Raw genomic sequence first — 18,197 nt, forward strand, 5'->3', positions numbered from 1 at the left:
TTCACTTTCCAAATACCCATCCTTTTGGTTGAGTTATGACTTAGGAGAATTAACGTTATTCCGATAATATTGCAACTATGTGGTGGAGGATTTTGATTAATTTATTTCTATGATATCTCTCCGATGAAAGGTAAGCAGACAACAAAAACTTTCAGGTAGTAAGAGGGTCAGAAGCATATAACGTATGCCAAGTTAAGGCAATGATAATTTTACCTAATGATCGATCATTAGGTTTACTTTGCTATTGACTCAAATAATCTTCTTAACTAAAATAAGCATTTAAAATTTACAACGTATGTATACGAACATTGAAATGAAACTACTTTTACGGATTTTATCGCGGTTTAATTTTAGTTCCCGAAGTTTCGAAACCTTTGCAGGTATCATGGTCACGGGCAGACTGAGATGGCGTTCGTCTTGACAGAAGATGTTGCTCGGGGGTTGCTGTTGGAAAATGGAAATGTTGCTGGGTTGAGCCAAACCCAAGAGCGCTGCAAGACATCAAGACACAGTGAGCTCATACTGCGTAGGTCGGACCACAAATAATGAATTAAAATATGAAGGTAGAACGAGCAACATCTTCTGTCAAGACGAACGCCATCTCAGTCTGCCCGTGACCATGATACCTGCAAAAGTTTCGAAACGTCGGGAACTAAAATCTAAAATTAAACCGCGATAAAATCCGTAAAAGTAGTTTCATTTCAATGTCTAACATTCGCGTAAACCTAAGAAACCAGTATGTATACGAATTTCCCGCGAAGCTTGACTAAAATGCTGGACGGAGGAGATGCCATATCTTATCTGCGTCAGTTCGCTGGGTAAACAAATAAACTGATAATTTGTAACATAATAATTACTTTTATCTCAAAATGAGTTATTATTCAAGGTATCGTGGGCGAGCTGTGGCTGAGGGTGATTATTTTTTTCATAAATAGTAAAATACTCTATTAAGACAAATCGATGAGTTGCACTTACATTCGTCACAAGCTAGTCTGATCATGGCAACACTAAAATTACGGAAATACGGATTTCAGAAATACACTGTCAGTGTCAATGTCAAATTTGTTAGCAAAATGGAGGAAAAGCTTATTTTGAGGGAAATTGACTTTAAAAGTGATAAATAGAATACTATTCTAATCAGATTCACTGTGCTAACACTGACTGCCCATACATTTTTTTATAGGCGCTGCCATGGAAACTTTCTCTGGACTTTATCTTGACCTTTTCATTAAATGTTAAACTCATTTACTTATGTATTTTTGTAAAGTTAGGAATATATTAGGCCGTCAATTTTGTTATTTTATTGTAATTCACTATCGTTTATTTCATATGTAACAATAGCACCTAGTTTTAAGAGTTAGCTGGAGGCTACGAACTCCAAATCTTAATTATAGGCTTAGATTAGCTAATATCACAATGAATATCCAAGTATGCAGGGACCCCTCAGACGCTGTGGCTCTTTACTTGCCGCAGCGTTTGTATCTTAAATCCTTTGCAAAGATTAACATTTCTGTTCAGCTCCCCCCCCACAAGGTCCATGGCAAGTCGATATCGAATTGGGAACTCATGGAGAAGTTGCGAAAGATGATCCTACCTGACAGTTTCTCAACGTTAAAAGTGTCGAAGCATAGTTCGGAAGTGATAAGATTTGACGCGGAACTGGAGACTCGCGATAAACTGGACAGGGTTCTGTCGCGGCTGGACGAGCGCGTCGTGCAGCTTACCGACTATCCTGACGCGCTTAAGGTCCGGGTCTGTGAGAGCAAGTCCGACTTCCCTAGCCGACATGACTGGGACTCGTTCTTCCGAGACACTACAGACATGGATGAAATGAAACCCGGAGAACGGCCCGACACTATTCACATATGTAACTTACCCATCCAATGGTTCATTCATGAGAGAGATCAGCATGAGGATGCTCTACCTTCAGAGAGTTTATTTAAAAAAGTGTTTGAAAAGTTTGGTTCAGTCCGTCAAGTGGATGTGCCAGCCGCTGACCCATTTAGACTGCAGATGAAAACTTCAATCAGAGGGATCACAACTCCGGTACAGGATGCTGCTCTGTACTTTGAGGGTTATGTCCAGTTCAGTGAATATCTAAGTTTTGTTCGCTGTATGGATGCTTTGAGGGGAAAGAAACTGTTAAGAAAGCGAGATGATATAGCTGAGTGGTGTGGTATCAAAGTGGACTTTGACAAGACAAAGCACATGACTGATGCAGCTGTGAAGAGGCGGGCGATTGTCCGGGAGAGGTTGTCAGCACGGCAACAAGCAAAGGACAATGAGGAGAAGGCTGAAAAAGAGAGAGCTGCTAAAAGGGAAGCTAAAGAAAGGTATACACATACTTAACAGTACTTTCAATATTAAATTCTAGATAAAAATATTCATGCACAATCTGGACTAGACTCCTATTAAAAATATAGTGTTTTTTAAGAATTCGTATCACACCCGCTAAATAAAATCATCAATCTCTGAAATAAAAAAAATACATCCAGTCCTAACCAACAATACCTTACTTCTTTCAATATTATTTTCAGACAAAAATATGAGCACTCCGAAAGAGAAAAGCTCGCGAAAATGCGAGAACGTGAAGAAAGACGTAAAAAGAAACAATTAGCAAAACTAATGCAGAAAGATAACCTAGACTTGAATAGCAAAGTTGTGGAAGAACAAAAGAAATTGATGAAAGAACAAAAGAAACTGCAGGCGATACGACTCATTGAAGAGCTGTTTAAAAGGATAGAGGTTTGTATATTTTAAACTATTGCAGAGTGAGTTCAGGGTTGAGACTTGTAATCGACTTTATCGACGCAGTTTCAACCCCGATAAATATGCGTAAGAAAACCGTTGCATCAAGCTAAAGTAATGAAAGTTTAGCTCTTCATAAAAATTCTCCTTACTCCTTTTCAATGACTGTTTTATCCACAGCTGCGGCCAGAACTCCAGCGTAATGGGCGAAGTGAACAGTACTATTACCCAGGCGAGCGGACTGCGCGCGCGCGCATGATAGAGAAGTTCAAACGGCAACAGCAGGAGATACTGGAGGAACAGAGGAATAATTACACTAATGCTCTAAATGGTAATTTTATAAGCTGAATGTGCTAAAATAAGATAGCTGAATGTATAGTAAGTACCATGCTAAATAATGTAGCTGTCTCGGGTTGGATGCGGAAAGCGGAATACCTGGGGTTGTGGCTCAACTAAATTTTAACATAAATTGTTATGTTTGTGGACGCCTATCAGTGGACATTCGACGTTCGACTGTCCTTAATCACGAGGGTTTGCTTCGAAATGTATGAAAATTTTGTGCCAAATTAACAATACTTAATTTAAAATGAGCTTTCGCTTCACCATAAATAAAATTCGGAGTATTTTGTGTCATAGGATTATGTTTAAAGCTGAAACAAAGAATGAAAAATCTCGAAAACTTTTAATACCATCTTTATACCTTGAACATAGTACCATACATTCTAATTCTTCTTTCCAGGTCGTATAGTAATAAGAACGGCGTTAGAAACCAAAAAACCTAAACGCGACTCGTCCGCCAGCTCTGCATCGTCAGAAGACAGAGGTAGAGAGAGCAGGGACAACCACAGGAAGATCAAAATGGAGCGGCTGACGACACCCGAGCGAGAGATGGAGTATAACAAAACTACTGGTAAGGTTCACTGTCATATTTTAGACTTCTATACTTACTGACTTCTTCCCTTCTGGAGAGAGTTGGGAAGGCTGGACTGGCAGTCTCCCATAGCCACCTGACGCACAATGGGTCTACTTGGAGCCTACGTGAGGGAGCCCATTACCATTAACCAGGTGGACCCGCTCTCGGAAGCGGAAGAAACGCCATAAGCGCAGCATCTACCTTATGTTCTACATGTATCTTATTATATTAACACGTTTACTATTACTGTTTGTTCCAGCGAGCCTGTACAGCATGCCGTACGGTTTCGGCTACCCGTTCGCCTGCCCCCCCGGATACGCGTACCCGCCGCAAAGTATGAGTATCTTCACTATTATATTATTATGTTGGACGATATCGGTATGATTGTATTATGTTTATCAGACTCAGGTTTCTAAAACGCTGGTCAGGTGATCAACTAAGTAGTGTACAGTTGTCTTAGTCATGATAGAATCGATTTCTGTTTTAATCGATTAAAAGTTGTTACTAGTAGGAATTAAACTCGATCGTCAAACAAAAAAAATATAGACGAAAGGTTGCATAAAATTATAGAATAGAACAAACTATAACTAAAGCCTGTTTAGAAAGTGGTCTAACAACAGTCATATTAACATAGTCAGGAATATTTTGATTTCATTGTACCATTAATAAATTGCAGTCATCAGGATTTTAAAGGGTTAGGATATTTAAGAAAAAGTCGTTACTAATTATGTTTTTTTTTCACTTCCACAAAATTCTAATGAAATTACCCGTAATGTAAAGTCTACGATGCTCCGTATTATTGAACCTTATGTAATTGAATAAATATTCAATTGAATTCTAAATTGAATTTCTTTGTCTTGTGGGAAAATGGCACTGAAACGGGCGCGAGTATTTTTTAACGTAATGATTTAGCAAAGAAATGTATACCGTATTTGCATAGTTTCAAAGTATATTTTCGAGTGCTTATAAAGATATTCGCTGGGCACGCCCGACTTTGTAGTCTACTTGGTACGACCTGAGTTCAACGCAACAAGCGCTGACCGAGAACTCTTATCTTTCCATGACATTGATATACCTCTTCTTTCCAACGTTTTTCTTCGTTTTATTTACTAATAAAGATCTAATAATTTTGCTATCACTTATTCCGTTGGCTCAGCGACCCAAAATGTATCTTGGCTTCTGATACAAGAGTGCGCCACTTCACCGATCCTTGGCCACTTCTCACCTCTCTCTCTCACTTGGCATGAAACGCCCGAAGGTCCGCCTCAACTGTATCACTCGATACCAGCATTGTTGTGTGATGTGATGTACTAAGTTTGTGGTGTCGGTAGCGGGCGCGATGTACTACCCAGTGCGCGGCGCGTACTACCCGCCGCCCGCGGAGTTCCGGCGCGGCCGGGGTCGGGGCCGGGGCCGGGGCCGCGGGGCCCGCATGCCCTACTTCGAGGGCCCTGACGCCAACCAACAGTATTATAGGTAGGTACTAACAACACACACCCAGCCTTTGAAACTACATAATACTTTAGCCAAGCAATATGTAGTTTCTGAAAGGACTCGCTTTTTTTTTTTCGTCTTTAGCCAAGAGATCAGTAACAACTTATTATTTTGGTGATTTCTTATTAATTCAATCTTAACACACAAAATCAATTTAACTTATCCAGATAGTCTTATAGACTAAAATGAAGAAAATCACTAATGTAAATGAAAAATTTAAAACTCATTAATGAAAAATTACATAATACATACATAACATAATTTAAACACAATTCTAGGTATTTCAAGAAGTTAACAGAGAACAACGCACGCAACGAGCACGAAGATCGAGAACGGGACCGGTCTCGTTCCCGTTCTCGGTCTCGATCCCGGTCTCGGTCCCGGCGTCGGTCGGCGTCAAGGTCTCGCTCGCGGTCTCGGCGGCGCTCGTACTCGCGGTCGCGGTCTCGCGGACGAAGGTCAAGGTCAAGACGTTCGAGGAGCAGAAGTCGACGGTCCCGCTCTAGGAGTCGAAGATCCAGGTAATGTTGTATTAGCTACTTAGGTCCCGTATCATTAAATTATACCAACCACTGTTACATATTCATGAATATTCATTGTTTTGAGTTTAGTTAGAATTTAAAGCTGAGGTAGTTTTGCCCTGTAGTGATAATGTAAAAAGTTAAAAACACATAACCCAGTACATATTTGCAGTCGAGTAATAAAAGTATAGGTACGGTTGATCTACAACTATGTGTAACAGATTAAGCCAAAATGAAAAAAAAAATAGAGCACTGCAAAGATGACGCTAGTAATAAAAAAATTTAACAACAAAAAAATGGAACCGACTTCAAATTAAAATTACCGAGCTATATTTTTATGTGACCAAATGACCAAAATCACAAAGTCGGTTTATGCAATCCCAAGTTCTGCAGTAACAAACGTGAAAAAACGAATTGAGCTCCTCCTTTTTGATCCGTTGAATGTTGGCAAAATTCGTACAAAATGTGTACCTGTACATGTTATGTGGATGAGGACTACCTATTTGTAATCATAACCTGGTATACCCAGGTCGTACCACAGCCGCTCCCGCTCCCGCTCGTGCCGCCGCTCCCGCTCCCGCCGCCGCTCGCGCTCGCCGCGCACGCCCAGCCCGCATCGCGGCGAGCCCAGCCAGATGAAAACCGCGGACAAACCGGAAACTGAATAATTATATCATATTATTTATACTGACTTTTATTTAAACCCGTTAGGCATTAAACTATAAGGCCATCTATACAATTGACCATGTACGGTAAACAGGTATCGCCACTTACAATGTAAAAACTAAAAATCAAAGAATACACAAAAAGTCAATGGGGTTGGCGACAATTTATTTTCAGTGTCCCTCTTGTAATAGTAAATATGTAATTTTTTATTTATTCCGCAGACAAAAATTATCTACAGTGAACTAAACTTATGTGTGACGTCCTAATTGTGTGTAAATTGTTACTTCACAAGCCCCGTCTAAATCTTTGAAGCAGTTTCTCTTGGTCAATTTTAGTTTTTCAGAAAAAGGAAACAATACTTGTCTTTTATTTTCCATTATCTAACTGAGGGGCTAAATAGATTGTTACATTCTATACCCAGTCGTCATCCCTATTGAAATACTATGGTGTTGAAAGATACGAAATAAGGTAAATCAATGTCGTCCAATTTCTATCTTGGATACTTTTAGTAAGGGGATCGTTATAAAAGTAGTGATGGTCTATTTAATTAAAAAGGCCGTAATATTACGCCTGCTATATGACGGCACCACTTCTTTTCGCTGTCTGCTTATCATAAAGCTGTAGGAATACAACTTTACCATTCCATAATACCTATTTGATAATTATGTATTTTACACACGTTCTGTCCAAAATGTAAGATTTGAAAAGCCATTTTTAAAGTTGCAAACAAATATTTTTTGTAGTTGTGTTGCCAAGTTTTCCTCTGCAAATGGCAAAAATAAATATACATAATCTAATAATAAAGTGCGTGAAGATAACATGAAGATAAATATCATTTAATACATATTTGAAAAATAAACGATACTTTTGTAAATGAAACGTATCATATCAAACATCCAATATCTTATCTTGGTGAAAATCAATTAGGAATTACCAAAATTTCTTTATTTCTTTTCCGCTGGGTTTTCTCGATCCTGAACAGTCGATATTATATAAGACAACTGTAGGTATGTATGAATGTACCTACAAAGGAACGGGTGATAAATTCATAATCATGGACATTCATGGACCGTGTCGTTATGGAGCGATGTCTTTCATCCACAACTGGGCCCCGATTCTGCTATTTTAACAATGGCGACGAATGAATGGCAACCGGATTAAATTTAAAATTATTCCTATTCTCTTAAGTATTTTGCCAATACAATAATTAGAATTTAATTGTGTGTACCGTCCTGTACTGAATTTCCAATAATTTTGTAGGAAAAAATACAAAAAAAGGCATTTTAAGCCAATTTTCATTTATTCATCGACCATTGTAAAAAGCAGAATTGGGACCCAGAGGCACTGACGGACTGAACAAACATCAAAAATATATCCCATAAAACCGTTTTATTGTTAGATTCAATATGTGAAAACTTTCGTAAGTGAAACTTCGAGTAAAGCACATTATTGAACCAATATTTTTGATCTAGGTACTTGTTGACTAGAATATATTTTAATGCGCACAATATTTTCAATCGGCTTCAAATAAGAGGAGGTTCTTTATCTTATTTTATTTATATTCGTTACCTCAGCACTTCAGACTAAGCATATATGAAACGATTTGGTTGATTGTTTTTATTTTGAGTAGATTTTAATTTGAAGTCGGTTTTATGTTTTTATTTTTAAAACACCACTGTGAATCATTCACTGTGCCACTCGGTAGTACCATACAATTAATTAAAAGCAATAAAACATTTTCTTTAACTTAAGTTACCCGCTCAGAGTTTACATCATTCTTCATATGAGTGTTGATAAGTAAATACTTATTCAATGATGATTTGGCAGGTCGCGTATTACTATAGCAATACGATTATAATATTACAATTTTAAGGTACAGCCTTGGTACCGACCTAATTATTCAAATGATTTTAATTATTCATCAATAATACTACAAAAAGAATAATGATGATAAGACTATAAAGAAACAATCTTTGTTTCAAAGAATTAATATTGACTTTTTACCGTTCTCAAACAAGGGGTCGGAAAAAACATTTCAACGCAAACCTTTTTGTTATAAATATCTAGGCACCTACAAAATTCTAAAGATTATCCAAGCAGTTTTCTCGGTAACACGATTAATTAATTAGGCGTAACGTAAAACTATGTTTGCGTTAATTACTCGCCTATCTAAGAATCCTTTTAGCTAATGAGCCATTACAGTATTTATCTTTCAATATCTTGCTGAAATAATAATGAAAAGCAAGAAAAATATAACGAACTTAAAGTTTTTAGGTAGGTTCCTATTTATTAACTACTTACCTATTAATTAAAATGTAGCCTGGTTTAAATTTATTTATTTTGGTAGGTAATGTAGATACTTAGGTAGACCTTTATAGCACTTCCTATCAAAATTGTTGTATGCTTTTTGCTGGTATAATATTATAGACGCGAAACTTTGCACATGTGTATGTATGTATATGGATGTTTGTTCCTCTTTCACGCAAAAACCACAGAACAGATTCAGACGAAACTTGGTACACAGATGGTTTATAACCAGGATTAACACAGGATATATTTTCATCCCGATTTTATATTCCCGTGGGATCATTTTCGGCGTAGCGGGCGGACCTGCGGACAACAGCTAAGTAGTAATTAATAAAAAGTAACTGGTATGACCGTTGGACTGCCTGGTCAAAGGTTGTAGGTTTAAAATCCCGTCATAAATCCATCTGTTTCGAATTTAGCAGATTACTAACAACGAAACATCGAGAGGAAACTGAAAAACTGATATTTTTGACTCTTTCTTGACATACTTTAGGAAGTTTACTATGAATGGAATATACCGTTATAATTAAAAAAAGTATATAATAAAAAATATTTTACCGTTACCTCATATTATCCAGTTTATCACTGTTATCTTCGTTTAGATACTTTGTTATTGATTTAGAAAAAATCGATCAATACTTTCCGAGTCAGAAAAAACCGGCCAACAACGATTTGAAGTCACGTTTGAAGGATTCCGTACAATTATCAAAAGAAAAACGACAAAAAAAAAACAAATTCTGTTTTCAAATGTTCGTTCGTTATGGTTATTGGCAACAGAAATACACCACCAGTGAAAATTTCAACTAGCTATCACTGTTCATGAGATTAGCGTGATACAGTTTCCGTAAATAGGTCTCGTTCTACCCGTTGTGATACAGAATGCAAAATTTACAGTTTACAAGACTTTCTATAAAGGAGTCCCATTTGAAAAAAAAAATGGATAGGTACTTAATGTTGTTAGGTATTCTAGCAGAATTATGCTCTATAAATGAGTAATTATTGATAAGCTTAGAAAAACCATTTTATTCGGTTTTCCCTAATGATGTACGCAAAACGAATATTTTTAGTAGAAATTTCAGTTTTCTATGTATAATTTTTAAATAGAATAGGTACATAACCATCGAGTCCAAATCAGTTTTAAAAATAATTTACGTAATCAGTGTAAAATCCACGTAAATAATCCTAATTTCCGTTCAGTATTTTTAAATTGACTCCAGTTATCAATGGATTAGTTTTAAAGCAGTATAGAAATGAGTTTTAATCAATATTGTATCAACAGATTATGATGATGACGTGTTACCTATCTTAGATAAGACTACTTAATTAGTATATTTAGAAAGACGGTAATAAATTAATTATTGTTAGTGAGTTCCTGACAGTTCAACATGAAGGGTTTTGCATTTGTTTTGTTGTGCGCGCTTGTCGCCGTCCAGGTAAATTTATTATTACATTTATTTAGTTAACAACACAGACTAGACAAATAATGCGTTGGCAACATTTCGAGACTTTTTTGAAACCATAGCTGCATAGCCCCGTAAGATGCGTTCTTTTCGCAATATAAAGAAACCGATATCTTTAGTATTAAGGCACCTATCTATTATAAAGTATAAATTGGTAAATTTGAAAATTCGTTTGTCACAAGATCTGTGAAAAAATCCTGATTCAAAATAAACTAGTGCCTACTAAACTAACTTAGGTCTATTTTTTCAATTTTAAACCTTTTACAAAATTGTGTTTTACCTACCTACTTGGTGGTTTATCAAAGAATGTTTATGGATATTTCTTTATTTTTCTTCAGCTGTAATGTTACGTTTAATTTAAGAACTGTTATTTATGATAGTATAAAAGAGGTCATGTTTTCATCTAGCTTACTGTGTCCCAATGCTCGGCAAAGGCCTCCCCCAAAGAAGTCATATACCTGTAGGACTAACTGAACGTTTCGAACCCAAAGTTGACTAGGCCTAGCTATCACGTTTTAATTCAGTATTACGATTTAATTTAAGTAAAAAAATTAACGATTATAGTTAATTAACGTGCCTACTTATCCGTTGAATATCGCACGACCTGAGATATAACCTCGTTGTGTCAACGGATTTGGGCAAGGGAAATACTACCATAGACATGGTGCAAAGCAAAATTATAACAATAATATAGCATTCGAAGTTCAAATGAGGCTGTAAAATATTTTAGTCTCCGTTCAAAGCTTAATTTTAAAAAAGCAGTTATTTAAGTAATTGTAGGTACTTATTAATTAAAAAAAAAACTGAATTCAGCCGCATATAATATGGCGTTAAATAAAAAAAAAATACCTAGTCAATCTTTGATATCCTTTATCTATAAATGGCCGATTTGAGATTTAATCTGCGATCCTATCACTGTTATCAATCGTTAATGAAGCCGAACTTAATGTAAGAGATAACAATTAAAGGTTTTAAGTAAACAGGAAATCTTACGTCAAATGCGTGTGTAGATAATAATAAAAGCATTGAAATTAACCGCAAGTTAATCCTAGGGGTACTTATTATTATTTTTACAAAAAATAACAACAGAATGGCTGACTATTAAATAATGTAACGGTTTACTCACGCGTATTTATCGGGGTAGCCCGACTAGTTTCGGACCCAACCGGAGTCCTTAATCATGAGCAGACGCGGCGGGATCGCGAGCCGCGTCTGTAAACCGTTACATCATTTAGTAATGAATCAGTCTCACGATAGTTATTATAAAAAAGAATGGCTGACCTTGTGTGTCTTAAGTATTTTCTTTGAGTTAGCAATTATTCAATTTTTAACCGCTAGGTAGAAAAAATAATCGTGTATTTAAATACTATCTTGTTTGGTCTAGCCTTACTATGCTACCTACTATTTAATTTTTTAAATAGAGAGTTTATTAGGTAACAGGTATGATTGAATTTAATTTGATTTCCACTTTTTGGTACAAAGAGTGGAAATACACTACAAATAAATAATAAACACTAAATACACTACACTACACGTGGTACAAAAACAGAAAAATATTTAGTTAAATTTCATACTTCAAAGAAACAGATTAAAACATTTTCAGTAATAATTGGAAAGCGAAACTTATTTCGTAAATGTGTTTAAGTCACTTTTAACATATTATACCTAAGTACAAAACGATTTAACAATTTAATGTTTGTAAATTAATTATTTGTGTTATAATCACATCTGATAATAAATGGGAAAAAACCGAAAGCAAACATGTTATCAATTCATTATTTTATCTAACTGAACACTTGGTTTTAATCTTAATTTAAACGTATCGTGTTAATACCATTTAATTCGTAGATAATTTTTATCATATTTTTTTGTTTTTTTGATATTACTTTGTCAGCCTATGTATTTTAGGCTTTCTTCATTAGGTAAATAATTAATGAAATAGGAATCTAAGGATTCTATTGAACATCTTCTGCTACCAACATACCTGTGGTATGTATGTTTAGAAAGAAGTTATAATATGTACAGCACTGTCAAGAATTACTACATTCGTTACGTTAACCTACATTTGAAATTTAGAACACAATTTCATCCATTTTTAAGCCGTTCCGTTTTATTTAAAATTGGAATTATTATTCGATATTCGACCACGTTTCGACCAAGGGGAGGCCTATGCCCAGCGGTGGGAGGATAAAGGCTGTGGATGATGATGATTCGACCACGTTCTTTTTATGTCAATAACAAAAAGAAGCTATTGATCCTCTTTCGATATTTCTAACTTTGTGAATGTTTTATTATTTTCAGGGCCGCAGCACCGCGGTTCAATCCGGTAGGTTTACTTTTTTATTGTTGTTTTTTTTTCCAAAATATTGTATGAATAATGGCAATAATGTAAACAACCGTTTACTCCTACTTTCCTACTTATCAGTAGTCAGTCTTTGAGATAGGATAGGTAATTGCTTAGATATATGGAATATTGTCTTTCATTGATATGGAATCTTGTGATAAATTTGATGGATATCCGGTTTCGTTTAAAGTACCTAAAATCTAAAGTAGAACAGATATTATTCCTACAAAATGTTTAAATGTTTTATTAACACCTAAAGTAGAATAACTGAAAACTTACGTACGTTACTCAATTCAAAATCAATTAGACATTGAGCTTTCAAAGTTTATGGCTAAATACCAGAAGAAAATAATCCAAACCTTACTCTCCATCTATTTATTATTAATTTACGTTTACATAAATATGCAAAGACAGTTGGAAAATAATCATGTTAATTACCAATGAAATTTCTGCCCTATCCCCTGTACTTACAAGTTGTTATTTGTTCAGCAAGCCGCGAGCTCGCCACCCTCGGTGAGAACCCCTACGTGGTCCACCTCCGCCTGGCGGTCAGCACCAGCGGTCTCCTGAAGACCTGCGCCGCGTCCGTCATCTCCCCATCATGGGTCCTCACTGCTGCCAGCTGCCTTGAAGAGTACGTAGCCCAAATCTCACTGGCCTTTTGGTCTAGTGGTTAGTAGCTTTGGCTGCAATACCAGTGGTCGTGGGTTCGATTCCCACCCAGGATATGTTCATTTGTTCTGTGTCTGGGTGTAAATGATTTAGAAATATCTAAGTATGTTCAGTAGCTTTGCTAAATTTGAGACTAGATGGTGTTGTGTTAAATTTGTTGAATATTTATATTAGTCTCCTCCTGTCTTTTCCTCTCTAGTTGGGTAACCTAGTGTATTCCGCGCGATTCCGCATTAATTGTCTTGCTTATCTGGCTGTACTAAAAGAATTTAGAGTAAGATAAACGTGGGTGACGATTGTAATTTAATGGGTTGCCATATTCTTTCGCGAAATTTGCGCAAAATTCGCAAAATTTCTTTAGCTTCTATGTAAGGAAACCTAATCGACGCGAGACCGACTGGCTCTTCACCGTTTTTTTTTGTTACAAGTTTGTCATATAATAAGTCTGATTACTTAACTTGATTTATGTATCTTCCACAGCAACCGTTACGTCTGGATCCGTTTCGGAGCCGTGAACGTCGCCAACCCTACCCTGGTGTTCGAGGCTGGTAACGCCGGCGTCAGAGTGCTCAACAACCTTGGTCTTTACACCGCCAACAACAGAGCCGTCGATTTCTCACGTGAGTTGTAATGTTAAAATGATAATAGTCCATAGTGTGAGTGAGATGGCGCTATAATTGACACGTAAGGGCGTCTCGCTTCCACAGAAGCAGTCATCCTGCTTTATAAGCTCACTAGCTGTTGCCCGCGACTTCGTCCACGTGGTTAGAATTTTCCCCGTTTTTTACACATTTTCCATTGTATCTTCGCTCCTGTAAGTCGCAGCGTGATGTTATATAGCCTATAGCCTTCCTTGATAAATGGTCTATTCAACACAAAAATATTTTTTCAATTCGAACCAGTAGTTCCTGAGATTAGAGCGTTCAAACAGACAAACAAACTCTTCAGCTTTATATACTAGTACAGGTTATAAGCGCAATAATTACAAAATTACAGTTTCCTAAGACAGTTAAAGATAAGTTCGGAAAGAAAATTTAAAAAACGTGGATATTTCATTGTTAAAATTAGGAGCCCATTACATTTGCGATGGAATGACACTGAAATGACGACACAATTTTGTAGACTTAAAGCCAAAATCAAATTCCGTTTGGAAACATGTTTACAATTCAGTAACAACAAAATAACTTAGCAGAGTCGAGTTTCGATGAAATTGAATTGAGATCTAGTTTGGATGTACACTGGAACCCGACACTAGCGCTAATTATTGCAGTGGTAAGAGCTGGAACTACTCTCAATCGAAAGCTTACGACACTTGATAATACTTGAGCGTTACTTGATCTGGGTTTCGAAAACACCACTTTATAACCGAATTATGATCGAAAACAGAATTAAACCAGTTTCGGGAGTTAGCCTACTGTTTGATTTGATAAAAAAGGAGATAAAAACAAGTTATTATCCACGTCCATTTATTTATCAACGCCGGATGTGCCCCAGATAGTATTTATTAATTAGTTTGTGTATCTTTTACGGATTTATATGGATTACTTTTGTAATTATGATACGACAAATGTATTATCAGAGTGTTGCATTAACACAAATAGAAAAAGTGAATAAATATTATACGTTTCTTTTTCACGCCGTCAAATAAGTAAGTGCAATGCATATATAAGTGCATAACAAGATGAAATTCGTAATAAACTCTTAAATGGCTCGACTGTTTTTTATCAAAAAATGTTTAAGAACACTCGCACATAATTGACTTTTATTATAAAACAAAAAAAAAACACGCTCTATCCGTTTAGGAGCAGCCATGCCACGGGTAGATACGACAAACTTATAACACCTCTCTTTTTGCGTCGGGGATTAATTAAATCAAAAATCATTTGAACGTCCAAATAAACGAAAATCACAATTTTCTAATACTATCACCCCCATAGATTGTCTTAGACAAGTTTAATGTCAACTCCAAGTCACTATAAGATAATATATATTATGCTGTTTTCATAATCGAAAGTATTGTCATTCAAACTTGATAGTCTTCATCACGTAACCTTGCTACGTTTGCAGTGGCATTTCCCTGTCGGCTGACAATTACAGCAGTCGAAAGCAATCGCTCGATTAATTAAAGAGATGTTCGAAACATTCGTTCCCGCTTCGCATCGATCGGTGTTGCTACATTTTAATTAAGTTTCCCTAATTCGTGGAAATGTTTTTTTGCTGTTGTAACACTCGTTGTTTCGACTGCTCTCGTTCCTTTCTTAGAATGGAAATGTTTCTTTGTTTTACGTTTTGCTTTATTTTAGCGTCTTTTCTTAAAAATGGACGGTAATAGCGGTCTTCATTATTCTTAAAAATACGACTGCAATTTTTGGCTTCGAAAAAATTTTGCACACTGAATTTTAGTTCTAGATTGTCTCCATTACTGAAACATTGCGTTAAATATACATACTTTTAAATAAATCAACCGATATTTCAACTAAACTTTTTAAAACAGTTGTATAGTGGAAACTTCATAAATGTATCAAAAATGCTCAAATATGTAGTTCAGAATTAAAATGGCGCCGTACTTGAAAGTTAGGCATCAAACGCAGGCCGACTGCCAGTCCGGGAACTAAGCCACTTTATAACGGAAATTCAGTCATTTTTCAAGAAAATGTTACGGTATTTAAAACTCCGCTTAAATATGTGATTAATGTTAAGACTACTACATATAGAACTGTAAGTGATTCCCCATTTTCCGTGTATAAATTCGCATTTCATTCATAGCATTCCATTCGGTAAATTTATAGTTAAGCATGCTGAAAGGCAGAATATTTACTTATATTTGTAACATCTTTATGTAAACCAAACATTTGCACATAACGAACTTGAATTTTAGTTTATTGCATTCCACAATGTGAACTTAGGTGGTAGGTACATAAGCATTATATACATTCGTTTTTGAGCATTGTGGGCCCTGTTGGGCCAACAAACAACAACAAAAATAAGAATTTGGATAATTCTGTATCAAGGCTTTACTGATAAATGAGACGTATTATAAGTTGTCAAGTGATTTGGCTAAAAGTTTCTTATTTTTTTGTTCAGAGGCAGCTACCATCGCTCCCGTCGCCCTTTCCGAAGCTGGTGTCTCAGACTCCGGCAAACTCTGCGTTTTCGGAGCCAACAGCGAAGGCGGTGAGTACAACGTTATATTTTATTTTTTATTTATAGCAAAAGCCAGGAAGTTGAAGCATCCCTGATGACCACCAACATAGTGACATTCATACTTTTTAAATTGAAAATAACCAAAAATGTATTTACTGATTGATTGACGTTTACGTTTCGAATACTTTATTGATAGTGTATTCGAATTATGAAAACGGACCTTAATTTGTGACGTTCTCTTTTTTAAACTTTTATTAAATAGAAAAGATTTTATTAAATTTAAAAAGTTTTTATTACGCACTTGAAATGCCATTGTACCTATTTTTGCTTATAAGAGTATTTGTAATATTATAGGCCCCGGTGAGCTCCTGTCTTGCGCCACCGTTGGTCTCGAAGCCCAGGAGGATGGTTCCGTCATCATCAGCAGCGACGACGTTTCCGCCACCGAGGTTAGTATCAACTCTAAATCTATAATGTGATTTGGAGCAAAAGCTAATATGGTCTAGAGAAAAGAACTATAAGTTTGACTAGTTTGCGTGTAAAAAAATATAAGCAGTTCTTATATTTTGTAGTGTTTTTATGACAATCGACACAGAATTTTTGTCACTTTGACATAATATTTCTATAGTAGGTAACTCTGTACAACCCACTGTATGCAGTACTAACTTGGTCCTTTATACCGCAGTTCGATCTTGGAGCAGCCATCGTGAGCGACGGCGTCCAGGTCGGAGTAGTGACCGGCGCCGGCAGCGACGACAACGCTGGAGGTAAGGAGAACATACCGGACTCAGTACTGGGGGTATATTAGCACCTCCAACACCTCTTTAAAGACTGGGTACTGGGGGTCTATTACCATCTCCAACACCTCTGCAAATACTGAGTACTGGGGGTCTATTAACCAATCTTCAAATAATATTATTGGAGTTAGTGTACTACGCGGTGTAGAGTGGCATCTCTTCTACAGCACTTCAGTTTCAAGTTTTAAGATAAGACGTGATGGTAGGCCACCTGGTTCAGTAAAATTAGAATTCTCGTCATACTTAGACAAGCAATGGATGTCTGTTTGGCTTCTTCTACTTTTGTTGGAATAACAGCTAAAACAAGACAGACCAAGGGACCAATTGATGCTAAAACTTAGGTTTTGTAATATTTATTAATATCTGTTAAAGTTTGACATTTTTTGAAGTACGATTATAAATTGTGATATATAGGTAAAATAAGTTTAAAGATATTGCTGCTAACACGGATTTAACTTTACAATACTAACTGTGACAATATTACAAAAAACTAATAATTTTAATACTTTCCAGTCGCCACCTCCGTCGAGGACTACCTGTCCTGGATCCAGGAGACGACCGGCGTGAACTCCAACTCCCTGGCCATGCCCGAGGTCGCCCCCAGCGCCGTCAAGTTCGTCAACTAAGTCTCACTAATACCTTTCAACTCAACACTGGTAAGGGACCCAAAAAGTCCCACAATCCGGTCCTAAGGTTTGGTCCTTCGGTACAAAATCGAAAACCCTTCCGGACACTTTCCATCGAGTGCGACGTAATTAGGACCATACTTGTATACAAAAAGGTTTCAGAGTTGTGTTAATAAATTATTAATAATACATTCCGATTGTTTATTTTTAAAGATGAATTGTTTTTGCAGAATAAATGTTAAGTTATGTTTCCATATGGAGTTGTGAATTGTTCCCTATGTGTTAAATTGTTAATACGAGCCTATTTATTGCCCACTGTTAGGAAGAGACCCCCCGTCAATATTCCATTTTCATGAACACAATACAATGCTTCATTTGCTATGAAATGTGAAGACCCATCCGTCAAAGACTTTTACACTAAGCAATATTAAGTACACCATCATTTTCACACATTTATTTAATAAATTAAATTCAGCTCACCCAAAAAACCGCTTGACACAATATA

At 36.3% G+C, this 18,197-nt stretch overlaps 2 protein-coding genes and 1 long non-coding RNA gene across 6 annotated transcripts; 2 read left to right on the top strand and 1 right to left on the bottom strand.

The window, feature by feature from the left end:
* Window positions 1–763: 763 nt before the first annotated feature.
* LOC113493814 (A-kinase anchor protein 17A) lies at window positions 764–6,361 on the top strand. Of its 4 annotated transcripts, none has more exons than XM_026871841.1 (9): window positions 765–1,234; window positions 1,519–2,333; window positions 2,538–2,745; window positions 2,929–3,079; window positions 3,488–3,658; window positions 3,921–3,995; window positions 4,993–5,137; window positions 5,434–5,676; window positions 6,206–6,361. In XM_026871841.1, exons 2-9 carry the CDS (start codon window positions 1,567–1,569, stop codon window positions 6,342–6,344), a joined length of 1,899 nt encoding a protein of 632 aa, XP_026727642.1. In that variant the 5' UTR covers window positions 765–1,234; window positions 1,519–1,566; the 3' UTR covers window positions 6,345–6,361. The 4 variants fall into 4 exon arrangements, with proteins under 4 accessions (XP_026727641.1, XP_026727642.1, XP_026727643.1 ...); XM_026871842.1 differs by having other exon boundaries at window positions 765–1,113; XM_026871840.1 differs by having other exon boundaries at window positions 764–2,333; window positions 6,218–6,361.
* Window positions 6,271–8,289, bottom strand: LOC113493817. The gene is made up of 3 exons (XR_003400610.1): window positions 7,912–8,289; window positions 7,277–7,365; window positions 6,271–6,336 (listed from the first exon to the last, which is right to left on the bottom strand). It is a non-coding gene; the product is annotated as an uncharacterized LOC113493817 (long non-coding RNA).
* Window positions 8,290–9,981: 1,692 nt separating this feature from the next.
* Window positions 9,982–17,883, top strand: LOC113493816 (brachyurin-like). Its single transcript, XM_026871843.1, has 8 exons — window positions 9,982–10,082; window positions 12,411–12,435; window positions 12,943–13,087; window positions 13,606–13,745; window positions 16,210–16,299; window positions 16,624–16,718; window positions 16,955–17,036; window positions 17,580–17,883. Exons 1-8 carry the CDS (start codon window positions 10,035–10,037, stop codon window positions 17,690–17,692), a joined length of 738 nt encoding a protein of 245 aa, XP_026727644.1. The 5' UTR covers window positions 9,982–10,034; the 3' UTR covers window positions 17,693–17,883.
* Window positions 17,884–18,197: the final 314 nt, after the last annotated feature.

Source organism: Trichoplusia ni, chromosome 5 (genome assembly GCF_003590095.1).
Source record: "Trichoplusia ni isolate ovarian cell line Hi5 chromosome 5, tn1, whole genome shotgun sequence".
NCBI classification, from domain to species: domain Eukaryota; kingdom Metazoa; phylum Arthropoda; class Insecta; order Lepidoptera; family Noctuidae; genus Trichoplusia; species Trichoplusia ni.

What these genes read in the sequence shown, in the direction of transcription:
- LOC113493814 (XM_026871839.1), top strand. Translation starts at nt 1,417, where the DNA reads ATGAATATCCAAGTATGCAGGGACCCCTCAGACGCTGTGGCTCTTTAC. An exon ending in TTACACTAATGCTCTAAATG is followed by an intron (nt 3,080 to 3,487) that starts GTAATTTTATAA and finishes TCTTCTTTCCAG; the next exon opens with GTCGTATAGTAATAAGAACG. An exon ending in GGAGTATAACAAAACTACTG is followed by an intron (nt 3,659 to 3,920) that starts GTAAGGTTCACT and finishes TGTTTGTTCCAG; the next exon opens with CGAGCCTGTACAGCATGCCG.
- LOC113493816 (XM_026871843.1), top strand. Translation starts at nt 10,035, where the DNA reads ATGAAGGGTTTTGCATTTGTTTTGTTGTGCGCGCTTGTCGCCGTCCAG. An exon ending in GCGCGCTTGTCGCCGTCCAG is followed by an intron (nt 10,083 to 12,410) that starts GTAAATTTATTA and finishes TATTATTTTCAG; the next exon opens with GGCCGCAGCACCGCGGTTCA. An exon ending in GCTGCCAGCTGCCTTGAAGA is followed by an intron (nt 13,088 to 13,605) that starts GTACGTAGCCCA and finishes TATCTTCCACAG; the next exon opens with CAACCGTTACGTCTGGATCC.